This window comes from Carassius carassius, chromosome 21 (genome assembly GCF_963082965.1).
Source record: "Carassius carassius chromosome 21, fCarCar2.1, whole genome shotgun sequence".
Taxonomy (NCBI): domain Eukaryota; kingdom Metazoa; phylum Chordata; class Actinopteri; order Cypriniformes; family Cyprinidae; genus Carassius; species Carassius carassius.
Window position 1 is genome coordinate 8,645,155 of NC_081775.1, and position 16,589 is coordinate 8,661,743.

Consider the following 16,589-nt stretch of genomic DNA (forward strand, 5'->3'; position numbering starts at 1 on the left):
TGCAGCAGCACAACCATTTTCAACATTATCAGATTCTTTTTTTTTTTTCCTGATAACTTTCTGATTGGCAAAGGCCATTTTTAAAGAGATAAATCTTTGGAATTATTATTATTTATTTTCTTTTATTTACTTACCCAAACATTTTGAATGGTAGTATTTTATGGTTTATATATTAAATTTTCTTTATTTTCAACCTTTATCATTGTTAGAATTTTCAGATTTTTTTCTCCTTCTTCAGACCATTTTTAAAAATATAAATCTTTGGAAATTTTGATATAATTGTTTATGTATTTGTTTGTCTGTAGTATTTTATGCTTTAAAATATTAAGGAGGACAACCATTTTTAACACTGATAATATTGAGAAATGTTTCTTGAGCATCAAATATGTGACACTGAAGTAGAGAAATGATATGGACATTTCAGCGTTTCATCACAGGAATAAACAAATACAATAAAATAAAAAATAAAATAAAAAAATAATTTTACATATAATTAAATTCACTGAACAAAATGTTTTGCAACAGGATTCATGTTGTTATAAAAAATATAAATCGTTTGATCTTGGGGTAAAATCTAAATTGTACTTTATTGTGTGTGTGTGTGAGAGAGAGACAGATTTTTCCATTACACAATAAAATATAATTATTATGTGAATTCTGTCAGTGCCGTAGATTAAGAGTAAATTCTGAATGTGTGCTGTTGCCTGTACAATAAATCCAAGAGAATGTATTAAACAAAAGGAGCTTTATTCACTAAAGTTGACACCTTGGAGGCTAGTCTCAGCTGTACTGAGTCTGAGGAGAGAGCTGGTTAAATGACAGGGGTTTCTAGCACAAACGGTAGCAGGAGAGGTCTTTATGGCTCTGTGTACGTGTGTATGTGCTATACAAAGTAGTACAGTACCAATCAACAGTTAAAACAAAGCAAACATTACAGTACAGTTGCAGATACATTGATGGTTAAGGCTAAGGTTTTATTGAGGGTCTTGGGGGAGGTGAGAGAATGGAAAAAATATCCCTGATATCTTGCAAATAACTGCGGAAAAAAAGGTTGTAGCCTACCAGAGTGCAAAGCATGCTATACTGCCTTAGCACAATCTCAAAAAGGGTTGCAACTCGACCTGCTGCTATAGACGAAGCATCAGAGAGAAGCAACTCGTCATTCCAGGCTGACTGCATTTGAGCTGATGACTGGAAGACGGCAAATAAATAGCAAATAAATAAATAAATTAAACAAAAACTCTACGTCCAGACGCACAACCAGTGAGCCACATTTAGTAGATAAATATTTGCCGATACAAAGACAGTATCATCAGTTTCTTTGAATCAAAGCTAGGAGAAGTTGGCATAAAGTTTTACATTCAGTTCAATTTAAAAGAGAAAAGGAAGGAAGAAAAAAAATTCTACTGTCTTTTGCTCACCATCATGTTTTCCAAATCCAACCAATGATTTTTCTCTGTAAAACAAAAAAGGAGAAATTTTAAAGTATGTTCACGCTGCACTTTTCCACACAATTAAAGTTAATGGGGACCACGGCTGTCAAGCAAAAATAGAAAAGTTTTCCAATAAATATTTACTCGAATTTGAGTTCAGAAATTTGAAAGTTTATGGTTCCCATCCGCTTTCATTGAATTGAAAACAGCAGCGTGAACACTTCAAAATTTATCCTTTTATGGTTTACAGAGAAAAATCATTGGTTGGATTTGGAAAACATGATGGTGTGTAAATGATAACAGAATTTGTCATCAATTCTGTTTGGAAAAGTGAGTAAATGATTGCAGAATTCACATTTTGGGGTAAACTATTTCTTTAAAAGCATATCCAAAGCTCAAAATATCAATACCCTTCGGTGAAAGTACACATATATGGTGCTAAATATAATTCTGGCGATATTTAGCCCTTTTCAGGGAGTCTTGAGCCATGGGCTTGTGAAGAGCAGCACCAGGAGGTGAGAGTGAGGAGATGTTCACACTTCTTTCCCGCCGGAAAGCGTTTGAGAAGTGGCTTCCCAACCCCCCCGAGCTCCAGTTCAGACGAGTGAAGAAAGATTTGTTCATTCTGCTCCGTGTAAACATCTTGATCATCCACCTCTAAATAGGCAGCCACGAGTTAATGAGTGCATTTACAGAAATTAATTTACAGTAGAAGAACTTGAGTCCAGCACCTGCGCTGGTCATACATCACACGTACCACCTACTCTGTCAAAAGTTTGTAATATTAGCGACTACAGGAACAAGAGTACCTAAAGATTATTAAGGATTAAACTCTTGCAGACAGATTTGTAGAATAGATAAATGTTAAATAGCCGAAAAATATTGCATTCATACGCTATGACGTGCCCATTGTCTGCACATCTGAAATAGTGATAATCACGTTTGGCAGAAATGGCGGCATTTGTTTTTGTTTTTTCCACAAAGTCCCACCGTTTAGCATTTTTGCTCCCTCTTTTTTTTCTGCAAGCAAATTGGGTGAAATTTTAAGACAAGTATAAAAATCTGCCTTGATTCCTAAAGCAACTTCACAATACTTATCAAAACAAATACTTACACTTACTTATACTTGCCATATCATGCACATGCGGCTGAAGTGAACTCAATTCAGTGGCCATTCGCATAAGACGTGTTTTTGCATTAAACACAGGTTGACGGAGCTTTCCGTGTACAATTGTTGGACAATGTGTTTATCCATTTGTACAGGAAATATGATTAACGTGCCCCCAGAGCAATCTGAGTGGTCCATTCTTTTAAAATCAGCACTGCACATCAAACAATAAACAAAACTCTGTCTAGTCATTGTTTACACAGAGCAACATTAAAAATACTGCACGAATGCAACATAAAAAATACAGCACGAATGGAAAGCAAGGGCATGTCCTGTGTGAACGGCCAGCTTAATTCTTACTTCTGAAAACGACACAAGGTTAAATAGACAATATGTCAAAAGGAAATATAACTATAACCAAATAATAATAAAAAAAAACTTTTGTCTAATAAATAAAAATAACACTGTGTCCTAATGAGATGCAATGCAACACAAGATAAAAGGTTTGTTTGACATTTTGCTTTTGTCCTAATCAACAGTGATGGTGATAAGCGACAGGTGATACTATTAATTAAAAAAAAATAAATAAAAAAAAAATATATATATATATTTTTTTTTTTTCAATTTCTGCTACCTTGTGCCTGACACTGATTAGACCGGTCTTTGTTTTGTTCAATATTAAAAGTTTAATTTGTGTTATCATTTTGGCACGAATTTAACGCCATAATGAAAGTGACAATAGATTTACCCTCGAAACAAACAAACACCTTGAAATACACAAGAACGTTCAAAAAGAACAAACAAGAGTATTTCACAACAAAATGACAAAATTTTATCGGCCACTGATATATTTTAAATGTTGTTAAAACTGTTAATTTTGATGAAATTACATATTTGTTGCACAGTGAGAGAGCAGTGAGCTTTCAGAGAGAGCTCCACCCACACACTCTTCTGATTGGCTGTGATTTGTGTTTGATTTTGTCACGTCTTTCTTTTCGGTGTCCGAAATCGCCCCCTATACCCTTAAAAGTTCACTATTTGTTATGGTGTCCAAAACCAAAGTGGACATTATTGAGTTCACTCGTTCAATCCTACGATGCACTGCTATAACTAGTGTACAATCGATGTACACTCAACAGCTAGAATGAATTTCCGCGTATACTCGGAGTCCAAATTTGCACACTTGTTTTCAATCATTGGACTATATTAGTGAAGTAATGAGGGGAATAGCGAATGAGGTTATAGGGGGCACTTGGCGCTGAAATCTCATTGCATTGCCTCCGTTTAGGACATGGTGTTATGTTTCTTTTCTTTTTTTTTTTTCAATCGCTCAAAGATAAAGACGCAATTGACTATTTTTATGACCTCAATTTGTTTAAAAACCAAATCTAATTTTCTCATTAGGGACACAACCTTTTCCTAAACACATTCATAGTGTTTTATGGGATATCACTGAAACGGCAGGAAGCTGGAAGGCGGAGACTACAGTAAGGTCTTTCTGACACCCGATTGTTTTTACATTCTATCGCAAACTGGTAGAAATGAAAGTGCACAGACAACTATGGTTTCCACAGAGACGGTGCAATGATTCAGACACGATCAATCCTGTTTTGCCGCCATTCCAACTTCAGCCCACCGTTTCCTCATTCAGTGATGACAAGAGTAAGAACGGCGACAGTAACACTGAGAAAATCACAATGACAGTAATAAGAGAACTAACAGTAGTACAAGTCTAACTTCCTGGGTTGTGGTACCCCGAGGTTTGTCCGGTTTTACAGTTTTCCTGGAGTTTTCCAGGCTAAGCCGTTGTGATGGCGGATCACATGACAGCGGATTCAGCACATAACGGCCAACGTGTACCAGCGGCTCTCTCCTCCTCACCTCCGCCTTCTGCTTCTCTTCCAAGGGTCAGGTGTTCAGACGTCCCCTCCCCTCAACATTCACTTCTTTTGACTCCTCTTGTTCAAAGTAAAAACACATTTCTCTGTCCGTTTGATTTTGTAGTGTTTTAGTGGCAGGCACTCTCACATGGCGTACTTTTGCGTCCATTCTCTCGCTAGTCTGTTGTACCTACGAGCAAAAAAAGGTTACACTCTTACGATAGACAATTTGAGCTACGTTTCTGTTTTATTTAGTTTTAGTTTATTCACTTTATATCCTTTAAACGTGCAAAACATCCATGTTTCACATCATTAATGAGTGCTTGAATAACATTATTGTGCATATGTTATGTTAAGAAACTAATGAATCAGTTTTTGAACTAAAGACGAACTGTCTGAAGAACCAATTTGCAAAAATGATACAGACTTCCCCATTTGCCTGAGGCTCTGGAGATGATAATATTGTAAATAATGTTTGGTTTCTTGCCCAGGCCAATCATTTTGCTTCATAAGACCACAATATATCCTCAGGGTCACAGGTTTTAATTCTGTGTTGCCTGATGCTTTTTGTTTACTCATTTTTGCTTAACATTTTTCAGGATTCTTTGATGAAGTTCAAAAGAAATACATTTATTTCAAATATAAAACTTTTGTAACATTATACATGTGTTTACTGTCATCTGTGATCAATTTAAAGGGTTAGTTCACCCAAAAATGAAAATTATGTCATTAATGACTCACCCTCATGTCGTTCCAAACCAGTAAGACCTCCGTTCATCTTCAGAACACAGTTTAAGATATTTTAGATTTAGTCCGAGAGCTCTCAGTCCCTCCATTGAAGCTGTGTGTACGGTATACTGTCCATGTCCAGAAAGGTAAGAAAAACATCATCAAAGTAGTCCATGTGACATCAGAGGGTCAGTTAGAATATTTTGAAGCATCGAAAATACATTTTGGTCTAAAAATAGCAAAAACTATGACTTTATTCAGCATTGTCTTCTCTTCCGTGTCTGTTGTGAAATAGTTCAAAACAAAGCAGTTTGTCATATCCGGTTCGCGAACGAATCATCCGAAGTAACCGGATCTTTTTGAACCAGTTCACCAAATCAAACTGAATCGTTTTAAACGGTTTGCGTCTCCAATACGCATTAATCCACAAATGACTTAAGCTGTTAACGTTTTGAATGTGGCTGACACTCCCTCTGAGTTAAAATAAACCAATATCTATATATCTATATATATATATCTATATATATCTATATAGATATATATATATGTACTCAAACAGTACACTGACTGAACTGCTGTGAAGAGAGAACTGAAGATGAACGCCGAGCCAGATAACGAACAAAAGACTGACTCGTTCACGAGTCAAGAACCGTTTCTGTCAGACGCGTCTGATTCGAGAACCGAGGAGCTGATGATACTGCGCATGTGTGATTCAGCGTGAAGCAGACCGACACACAGAGCATCTGAACCAAACTTATTCTTTTGTTGATTGATTCTGAACTGATTCTGTGCTAATGTTATGAGCGCGGGTAAACCGAAGGCTTGAATCAAGGGCAATCATCGCCAATGACGCCATTACGTCGAGCGCAAAAGAACCGGATAACCGTTTTCTTCAACCGGTTTATTGAATCAAACTGTCAAAAAGAACTACTGGTGATTCGAAAACCAATGAAAACGGTTCTTGACTCGTGAACGAGTCAGTCTATTGTTCATTATCTGGCTCGGCTCTGTGTTCATCTTCAGTTCTCTCTTCACAGCAATTCAGTCAGTGTACTGTTTGAGTGAATTAATTACTCCGGGATATTGGTTTGTTTTGACTCAGAGTGTCAGCCACATTAAAAAAGTGAACAGCTTCAAGTCATTTGTGGATTAATGCGTATTGTAGACTCGAACCGTTTAAAACGATTCAGTTCGATTTGGTGAACTGGTTCAAAAAGATCTGGTTAAATCGAATGATTCGTTCGCGAACCGGATATCACAAACTGCTTTGCTTTGAACTCTCTCACAACAGACATGGAAGAGAAGACTATGCTGAATAAAGTCGTAGTTTTTGCTATTTTTAGACCAAAATGTATTTTCGATGCTTCAAAATATTCTAACTGACTCTCTGATGTCACATGGACTACTTTGATGATGTTTTTCTTACCTTTCTGGACATGGACAGTATACCGTACACACAGCTTCAATGGAGGGACTGAGAGCTCTCGGACTAAATCTAAAATATCTTAAACTGTGTTCTGAAGATGAACGGAGGTCTTACTGGTTTGGAACGACATGAGGGTGAGTCATTAATGACATAATTTAAATTTTTGGGTGAACTAACGCTTTAATGCATCCTTGCTGAATTAAAGTATTAATCTAATTTTTTTTTTAAAAACTGCTTATCCAAAGCAAAAAATCCCCTACATATTAGATGGCCTGAGGGTGAATAAACCAACAACTAATTATCATTTTAGGCTAAACCATCTCTTTAAGCATGTTAGTAACTTGCAACCATAGTCGGCTAACCATGTCTGGAACTTTAACCTGCCTCTAGACATGAGATGCAGAACTAAGCAGTCTCTCGCAGTCGGTGCTTGTAATAATTTTTGTGCCTTTCTCAGTTTTAAATGCTGCCACACTGCCGACATTTTTGCTGCATTAGCGCACATCTCTGTTTGATCGTGTCACATCATTGTTCGGTACATATTATTCGTTCTTTTCGCTTATTTTTTCTTTTCGCGATTAAATTTGGTTGCCAAACATTCAGTGCATCCCAAGTCTTTTGTTCTTAACCCAAATGTTACATAATGCTGTTTTTGTACTGATAGCACACTTATGTTATAATTCTGACGTCCATCAAATAAAAGCAGAAAACCACCACAAGTGCTTTTCATTTATATGACAGTTTCTAAAAATAGGCATTTGATCAAAAAAAGAAATATTTACATGAACAATAAAAAAAAATGAGCATGTAAGGGTCACCCACTTTTCTCTGTCTGCTTTATATGTATGTGCGATCTCAGGTACCAGCGGGTCATCTGGGTTCGGGTCACATAAGAGGGAGCAGATGGACAACAAGACTACAAAAGAAAAGGAGCACATTAAAAACACATAATACCAAAACATCCTGATCGTCTGTACTGCTGGAATGAGGAGCTTCTCTCTCTGCCCTGTGTTTGTGTGTCATATAACACAAACTGATTCCTGTGGAGAGATCTGAACTAGGTCATTGCTTAGAACAAAGAGTAATCACCCACACCGGGCTCAGCGCTCAGAAACACCAAGACTATGTAGTACTCAAAACAAACAGAAAAACAGTCTGTCCAACAAGTGCTCAAGCCACATGAGAACATTATAATACCTAAATTATAACCATCATCTTATTATTATCAATGTTGAAAGCAGTTGTGCTGCTTAATATTTTTGTAGAAACCATGCAAAATTTTATTCAGGATAAATTGATGTGCGCAAATTTCAAAAGAACAGCACCTATTTGAAACAGACATCTTTCCTAACATGATAAATGCCTTTACTGTCATTTGTGATCAATTTAATGCATCCTTGCATCAATAAACACCACATATAAATTTTTTTTGCCTTATTTATGACGCATTGAGACATTGCCTGAATCTTACCTTTGGATACAGTAAGTGCGGGTGACCACTGAGATCGCAGGATGTCCAGACAAATACTTCCGTTACTGTTAATATTCGGGTGGTAGATTTTTGTTGTGAATGCGACCTGTCAATCAAAGCAGAGAATATTGATCACAGCATGACAAGCCATTACGTACATTTGCATTTGTCTAATCTCGCAAAGCAACTGACCTTTGGTGGTTTAAAGGGGTAGTCTGTTGGGAAATGAATGGTAAGGAAGAAAACCCCTCCTTGATATGGACTGTCATTCTAAAAACCAAGAACACAGCTTTCCTAAAGTATGCATGTAGTGTCTGCAACTATCACAAAACAGCCAATATTTCAACATGTCTCAATATTTATACTGTATGTATGATAAGGACAGATTAATTCAAAAATATAACATTCTGCAAAATGTCTTTACTGTGATTTCATGTGGAGATCCGCCACTCAGAAAATAACAGATGCTATTGACATATAGCAGTGTTAAAGGTACAGTAAACTGATTATTTCACTAAACTACAAGCAACCTTTCATTAACATGTAAGTGGACCTCTAGCAGAAAATAAAATGCAACAAAGGTATTAAGCTTCCCTTTTAAGTAATTTAAAAACCATTCTTAAAGGGATAGTACACCCAAAAATGAAAATTACCCCATGATTTACTCAAGCCATCCTAGGTGTACATAGAGTTAGATAAAAAAATGGCTCTTCCAAGCTTTATAATAGCAGTGAATGGATGTCAAAATTTTTAAACCCAAAACATTGCATCCATCCATCATAAAAAGTGCTTCACACTTTTAACCCCAGGGGTTAATAAAGGCCTTTTTAAGTGAATTTTTAACCATATTTAACACTTTATAAACTGTAATCTCTAGCTCCCGCTAACAGTCGTGCTCGCGTTCATGAGAGAGTGGCGTTCCAGAGGAAGACCAATGATGTAGTTGTATCGTAAGCTCTGTTGAGAAGTGAAGAAACCAGGAAGCACAGAGGAGAGTAGCAGTAGTATTTATTTATTTAATGCCCTGTCAGCATCTTAGGCTATTTTCATGGCAAAAAAATAAATAAAAACCAGCAAACAAACAAATACAAGTTAGAAGAGAGAGCAAAACAAAAACATTGGTCATGAATTAGAAGTACAAAACGAGGATTTGGAAAGAAAAATGTCGGAGGATTTCGATATAAACCAAGAGAAGAATTGGCTGTAAACAAAACCTAGCTCTCGCGAGACTAGCGTATTCTCACCGGAACTTACACTACACCTCTAGTGAACATGTGTATGACAGTTTGCAGGAGCTAGATATTACAGTTTATAAAGTTTTAAATATGGCTATTTTTCTTACACAAACATCACTTCACATCAGAAGCCGGAGCACTTTTTATGATGGATGGATGCACTTTTTTGGGCTTCAAAATCTCAACACCCATTGACTGCCTTTATAAAGCTTGGAAGAACCAGGACATTTTTATTAATATAACTCCGACTGTATTCGTCTGAAAGAAGAAAGTCATATAAACCTACAATGGCTTGAGAGTGAGAAAATAATGGGAACATTTTCATTTCAATTTCCACGATTTCCCCATGAGATTTTAAAATGTTGTATTAATCTTTAGTGTATTGATTTTTTTTTTTTTATTCCCTCATATATATTTTTTTTCAAACTCCCTCATATCTCATGACTGTGGGAACCCTGTTATTTGAAAAGAATAAGACAGAAAAATGGCTGCTTACCGGCCCCATTATTGTTGCCTGCCAGTGAAACACTGAAAAACATGATTCATGATATAAAATCAACCGGCAGTATTGAAGCAGAGCAAGAACTGATCCAATGTATGCTGAGAATGGTTGTTAGTGTTGGATGACTGCTAGAGTGAACACATGCGAATATCTCTATATTTAACCAGTAATCTGACAAAAATGTATCAACTGTAACTTTTTATAATTCTCTCGTTCCTCATATACTCACAGTCCTCTCCGACTGGACCTGCTGAACACTGAGCTGGTGGATCTCTCTGTAGGTCTGTCAGTTCCTGAGGGAAACAAAATGGCCAGGTCATGGAAAACTGCTTTTTTGTGCAATAACCTTGATTATTTGACTCTAAGTGTACTTCAGTTAAAACTGATAAAAGACACAAGTAACACAAAGGATTCTTGGTCTGATCAAAATGTTATCAGCACCAGGATACTTCATTTACTCAAAATGCTTTCTAAAAACAGATTTTGGCTCATGTTAGTGTAACGTGGTTGCCAACACATATTCCTAATGCTCTGGCTCTGAGGTTTGTTTCCATATTGAGATTCAGAAGCACTGCCAGCACAACCGATGCTACCGCAGTCATCTCATAGCGCCTCACAAACGGGTCTGAGAGTGAAGTATGGCTGTATACACAAAGGGTGCCACTCGAAATATCAGGTGTGAAAGACAGGCTTCTTTTACAAGATAATCTCTTACATTTTTCAAAATTTGAAAATGTATCTGTGTGAATCTCCAAATGAAAAACAAACAAACAAACAAATATATATATATATTTCTTTTTTATGTAATTTATTAATTAACATCCAATATGCTGATTTGATGCTGAAGAAACATTTCATATTAGTTCATATTCATTTAATACTTTGGGGTGCAAACTGGGTTACTTTTTGTTTTTAAGATTTTTTTGATGAATAAAACGCTGAACAGCATTTATTTTCATTACTAATAATTATAAACGATTATAAAATTACATTATAAATGTCTTAATTTTCACTTTTGGTCAATTTATTGCATACTTGCAGAATGAATTGGTAGATATACATTATATTTTAAACTGCATTAACTTATTTTCATTTAATTTACGGGTAAAATTGGGAGTTAAATTATGTTAATGATAGGTTTAATGAGATTCACCGATGTGTATTTTTATTAATGCTTTAATAAAGTCAAATTTGTGCCGGCATTTGAACAAGGTGCATTTCTGTAACTGTTCTGAATCATTCACCTGAAATATCTAATCTCTCTTTCTCAGGGCCATGTCACCTCTGTAATTCACCTCTTGAGCAGCTGTTTGTATTGCTAGAAGTTGCTCTCTGACTCACAGTGTCTGAAAACACCTCTCTAAAGATAGATGCAGAGCGGTCAGCTGTTCACAGACAGCACTTTCAATAACTTTAACTCTCAGCACACTAAAAAAAACACAATAAATGGCTTTAATGAACCACCCCCCAAACTATCTGACCAAAAAAAAACTATATGCTGAATTTAGGGACAGGCGTAATATATATATATATGATTCTGAATGAATCATATATGAATTGCAGGTTAACGGGATGAGATATATCACACCATAATCATGCAATCCAGTGTATTGAGTTATCCTCCCCAGAAAAGACTATATAGTTGATATAAAATCTATGTGCACAGTAAGTAAAGGTAAAAATCTATAATTATAGTTTTCTTCATAAGTGGAGTCCAATGTATCAATCAACATGTAGCCTGTAAACGTGCTATTACATTATGCTTACATGCTTAAATACACATAAACAGGTTTTCATATCGTAAACATGATTGTTGCACAAGACTGATCTTTATAAAACAAGCTCTGGCAGGAGCAGCACAACACACCACATACTGTGTTACATCTGTGCTGCTTTTAAAGGAGCGGAGCTTTTACAGTCTATTGTTGATGCTTTGCTGATGTAACATTCGGCACAAGTTAAACGTCTATCTAGCATTAGTCATCATGGGTCTGTATGCATTTTAATACAATAGCTTAAAATGTGCATCCAATATTTTTTATGAATAGATGAACATGTGCATTATTTCACAGGACTTCTCAGACCTTAAAGGGACAGTTCAATCGGAAAAGGAAATTGTAGAAATCACACCACGAAGTATCCTAATATACTAAACAGTTGCACTGTGATAGGATTCCAAGTATAAGTACATTTATCTGTCCACGTTAAAATTACAGCCAATCAGAAGAGTGTGTGGGCGGGGCTCTCCAAGAGCATAATCAATTTATTAAAATTCAATGATTTTAACATTATTCTAAATACATAGTCATTGACTGACGCAAGCCTTGTTATGAAATATACTTGTTTGTTCACAGTTTGAGCATTCTTGTTTCCTTTAAGGTTTTTTTTCTCCACGATTTTAGGTGAATTATCGGTTGTCGTGTTTATTATACCAATTAAGTCACACAAAAATTATACTCAAAGGATTTTAATATTGTACAAAACGCAAGTACTTGAGATAAATCTTTAACATAAGCTGTATATTCAGAGTCTGAAGATATACGACAGCTTTTGTATTACATTTATGCCATTATTTCTTCTGCTGAACACAAAAGATGTTTCAAAGAATATGAGTAACCAAGAAGTTAATGTACTCCACTGACTTCCACAGTATGACCAAAAAAAACTAAAAAACTAAAACTAAAAACAATGGACGTCAAGGAGGACCATCAAAGATTTGAATACACGCAATCTTCAAAATATATTGTGTTGTGTTCAGCAGAAGAAAGAACTTCATACAGGTTTGGAACATCCTGAGGATCAGTACATGATGACAATTTTAATTTCGGATGCACTATGTCTTTAGATTATGGGCTGTTCCTTACATAAAGACTCTGAATATAGAGCATCACAGTCCCGCCCACTGCCGGTGCCGGAAGTAAAAATTCAATACAATTTCTGCATTGACAGTTGGGGTATAAGCCATAAAAACTCAACCATACATGGTAGACTTAAAACCAGCTACGGCTGTACTAAGCGATAGTATATGCTCATATAAACGCCAAAGGTTCATGGGGCACTAACCTTGTTTTGAGATAAATGCCTTTTATTCGCAATGTCTTGGCTAAGTACTTCATTACCCACAATCCTGAACAATCCCACAATCCCACAGTGATGCATCTGACTGGTGGAACTCTGGTTAAACCCCGCAAAGGTCTGTGCAGACTGAAGATCATTAATAAAAAAAAAATAAATAAATAAAAACCTGTGTTGCGTTTTTGCATGGTAGACTTATCAGTGCAATCATGATCTCCTTGGCTGCCATGATGGCTTTTTTCAAGGAGGAAAACAAAAGTGTTCAAAAGGGTGAAAACCACTTCAGATCGGGTCATGTAACGTTAGTTGAGTGTAGCGTGTCCGAGGGTCAGCTTGTGGGTTTTGTAAGGGCCAGCATGAGGGACAAGACCTACAAAGTTTTGGTGAGTTTTGCAGGGAGGTTGGTAACGTTAGTTAGCATTATCGTCCACTTTAGCTAGGCTACTGTAGCCTTCATATGGTATGAGTCATATCAAGCATTTTATAATGCCACTGTCAAAAAAATATTTAGCCTAGGCATACCTTTTTGTGCATTTACTGAACATTTGTGTAATGGCAACGACATGTGCTGACGACTGAGCGGTGATTGCAGTCAGGTACAAAGCACTGCACCATTGCTGACGTTATCGTTAACCGCTTTCACAAACGCACACAATATATAAAATACACAATGATAAATATAAAAATCAATACACAATACCTATATAAAACACTATTTATTTACACGATTGTAAATTCACTACATTCACTATATAAAATAAAATTCACTGGAGGAAAAAGTTCGCGCGGCCGTCATCAGATTTGGAAGTCGCTCAAAAGGCTCGTTCGCGGTTGTGGCTTCAGTCGAATTCAATGAGGCGCGGTGGTTTATGGGATGAGTAGTTCCTTCGCTCGAAATGAAAATATGTACACAGTCTTGTACCTTTGACTTTTTTTGGATTTTCTCTTAATTTTTTCACTCGAAATGATATGTTATATGCTTATGAGTTCAGCCGTAGCTGGTTATCTTCAGACATGCTCTAAAACTCTTTAGTTATGGATTTTTCCGAAAGTCAATGGGAGAAATTAATGGGAAATTTACTTCCGGCACCAAAGCTCTCTCGTGATGACTGTGATGCTCTATTCGCTTGTTAAGTCTGACGTCACGTAGCAGCGCTTCCGTGTCCAAACGCTCTAGGTTATCACCAGGCGGCAAGGAAGTCGACCGGAAGTTGAAGTCGGCCGCGTGCCGCCATCTTGTAGCAGAACTTCACTTGCGTTAGCATTCCCATTGACTCCCATTCATTTTGGCGTCACTTTGACAGCGAATAACTTTACATCTGAGGCGTTTAAAGACTCCGTTTGTCCATTATTTATTTCTAAAGATACACGACAATGTATAAAGGGCTCCATTACCTTCTATGTTACATTATGGCCCCGTAGAAACAGTTTTTGTAAAAAATAGGCTAACGATTGCGTCATAACCACTCGACTCTCAGTCGCATTACCGTACAGAAAGGAGGAGAAGCTTGCAGGCAATTAACTTAATATGGCGTACTGGCGTTACATTTTAAAATACTATACAAAATAATGAATCAGAATACTTACTCCTGCTAACTCAGACCAAAGAACTCCCCGCTCAAGCTTGCTGTCTCTGCAAGATTAACGATGGCAGTTTGCACGCACAGCCACTAGAAGATTTACATCTGTCAGACAGGTTGCTGACGTCATCAAGCTTAGTTTGAGTCTGCGCGTCAGAAACGGAAGTGCTAAAAAACGCTAAAAATGGGCTTCACTTGTCTCAATTGAGTTCCAATGGGGTCGCTGTGTCCATTTCTTTTACTGTCTATGGTTATCACGAGAAAACAACAAAAAGTGCTAATATAAACTCACAATGTGATAGAATACTATCGAAAAAAGTATAATCTTAACCTTTAACTCCATACCGAAGTCCCAGATAGCCAGACAATGAAAATATAAATATAAAAAAATATATATAAAAATTATTTGTGTTTGGGACGCTGTGAGCACGGAGACTGTAGTGTATACCGTAAGTTTGAAAGCGTTTAGCTTAAATTATTAATATGAATAAACAGTGCTCATAAACGGCTGCTGGGGTCGTATTCTCAAGTGAAGCAAGTTAAGGCTTGGACCCGCTTATATGGGGATATTTTTACGTCATCACTTAACAACCGCGCACAAGTCAAAAATGATTTTTTTTTTCTTTTCATTTTCATGTTGGAGATAAAAAAAACCTTAAGGGTGAGTAAAGATTGACAGAATTGGACTCGTTTATTATAAAACACTCAAGACTACGGAATCCCTGAAAGAGATACACAGACTCGAAGTGATTCTTTTTCTGATTAAAGTCGCTGGTTATGCGGACAGGGTGGTGAATCTGTTAAAAATACCCTCCGCTGTCCTAGTGCCCTATTTGCCGAGCCATATATGGACACACTGACACCGGGGTCCAGCGCTTGGCAGCTCGAGAGCAGTTGTCGCCATCACGCATGCGCACCAGCGGCGTTTCGCTCATTCATGATGACCGACAACAGAAAAGATACAATTTAACAATGTTTCCAGCGCCCACGCACCTTCATACCACGGATCTGTCACAACAGCATCTGTCAACCCCCAAATCATGCGTTATTACGCACACAGACCCTTACGCTGCAACATCGCATAACGACAATAGCAGTTGTCGATCAAATATATCGCGCTAAACAAACACTCACGATTAGCCGTCTGTCTCTAAGTGACTGTTTATAACAGCATGTTTGTGAATCTGTAATGATCAGAAAGACACCGTGCGTCTCTCGACTGCATGCATCCACCATTGATCCGTCTTTGTCTTAACCAGATAGGGACAAAAAGAGAAAAGTGCGACTGCTTTACATCACAACAACATTAGAAGATGATGAGCAGGAGGCTGAGAGGCTATGGGATCCACACAATGCACACAGACTCACCTTCTGGATTCTTTTCAACGCCATTTGCTCGTTGTGTTACAGCACTGTGTGATCTAGTTCAGAGACTGTTGGCCTGTACAGTTTGGACGAGGACGCTGCCGTTTTTCTCCTCAGTGTCACACGCTACGTTTGTAATAACACCGAAGCACAGATTTGGACATTCAAACCGCTGTTTGAACGGCAGTCGCCGATTTGAGGAATTCTTCCACCCTCTAACCTCACTGACAGTTTTTAGTGCTGTACTAGACAGCAGGAAGGTGATCTCGCGATACAACGCAAAGGGTTTTAAGATAATATCGCGATACTAGAGCTTGAGGTGCGAGGTAATGCTGGGAAATGTAGTTCTGTGGGTGTTACGCTCGTAATTTGAGTAGTTAGGTTAGTAGTAAGGGTAAGTTAGCTGTAATAATCGAAGATGAAAATGAATTCACTTAATTTAAATATTAAATATTTTTTCTTTAAGAGTATGTTTGATATATTTTTTTGTTAAATTAATTTTATATATCAGACTCATTCAAAACTTAATTTTGCTCCTTTTCAAACAGCCTTTAAAATTTAGAATTTGTAAACAAAAATAAAAAAGCCCCACAGGCAGTCTCTGTTATATTAATTTAACATATGTTTGTGAAAGAAATGTAGGAGATGTAATCTGGGATATTTCCTGGAGGCACCTGGTGGGCTTGCTTTATTTCCTTGGCCAGTTCACCTTGCCATCTTGCAGCGGTGTCACACTTTTTTAAATGTTGCCCCACCCAGGTGTGAGCGGTCAGTCAGTTCAGTGT

General features: G+C 37.0%; 1 protein-coding gene across 1 annotated transcript; it reads right to left on the bottom strand.

The window, feature by feature from the left end:
* Nucleotides 1–4,532: 4,532 nt before the first annotated feature.
* ube2d4 (ubiquitin-conjugating enzyme E2D 4 (putative)) lies at nt 4,533–16,073 on the bottom strand. Its single transcript, XM_059503183.1, has 7 exons — nt 15,808–16,073; nt 10,014–10,077; nt 9,779–9,810; nt 8,240–8,317; nt 8,048–8,153; nt 7,399–7,492; nt 4,533–4,611 (listed from the first exon to the last, which is right to left on the bottom strand). Exons 1-7 carry the CDS (start codon nt 15,829–15,831, stop codon nt 4,566–4,568), a joined length of 444 nt encoding a protein of 147 aa, XP_059359166.1. The 5' UTR covers nt 15,832–16,073; the 3' UTR covers nt 4,533–4,565.
* Nucleotides 16,074–16,589: the final 516 nt, after the last annotated feature.

What these genes read in the sequence shown, in the direction of transcription:
- ube2d4 (XM_059503183.1), bottom strand. Translation starts at nt 15,831, where the DNA reads ATGGCGTTGAAAAGAATCCAGAAG. An exon ending in AGGTCCAGTCGGAGAGGACT is followed by an intron (nt 9,811 to 10,013) that starts GTGAGTATATGA and finishes CATGTTTTTCAG; the next exon opens with TGTTTCACTGGCAGGCAACA. An exon ending in ACCCCTTTAAACCACCAAAG is followed by an intron (nt 8,154 to 8,239) that starts GTCAGTTGCTTT and finishes TTTGATTGACAG; the next exon opens with GTCGCATTCACAACAAAAAT.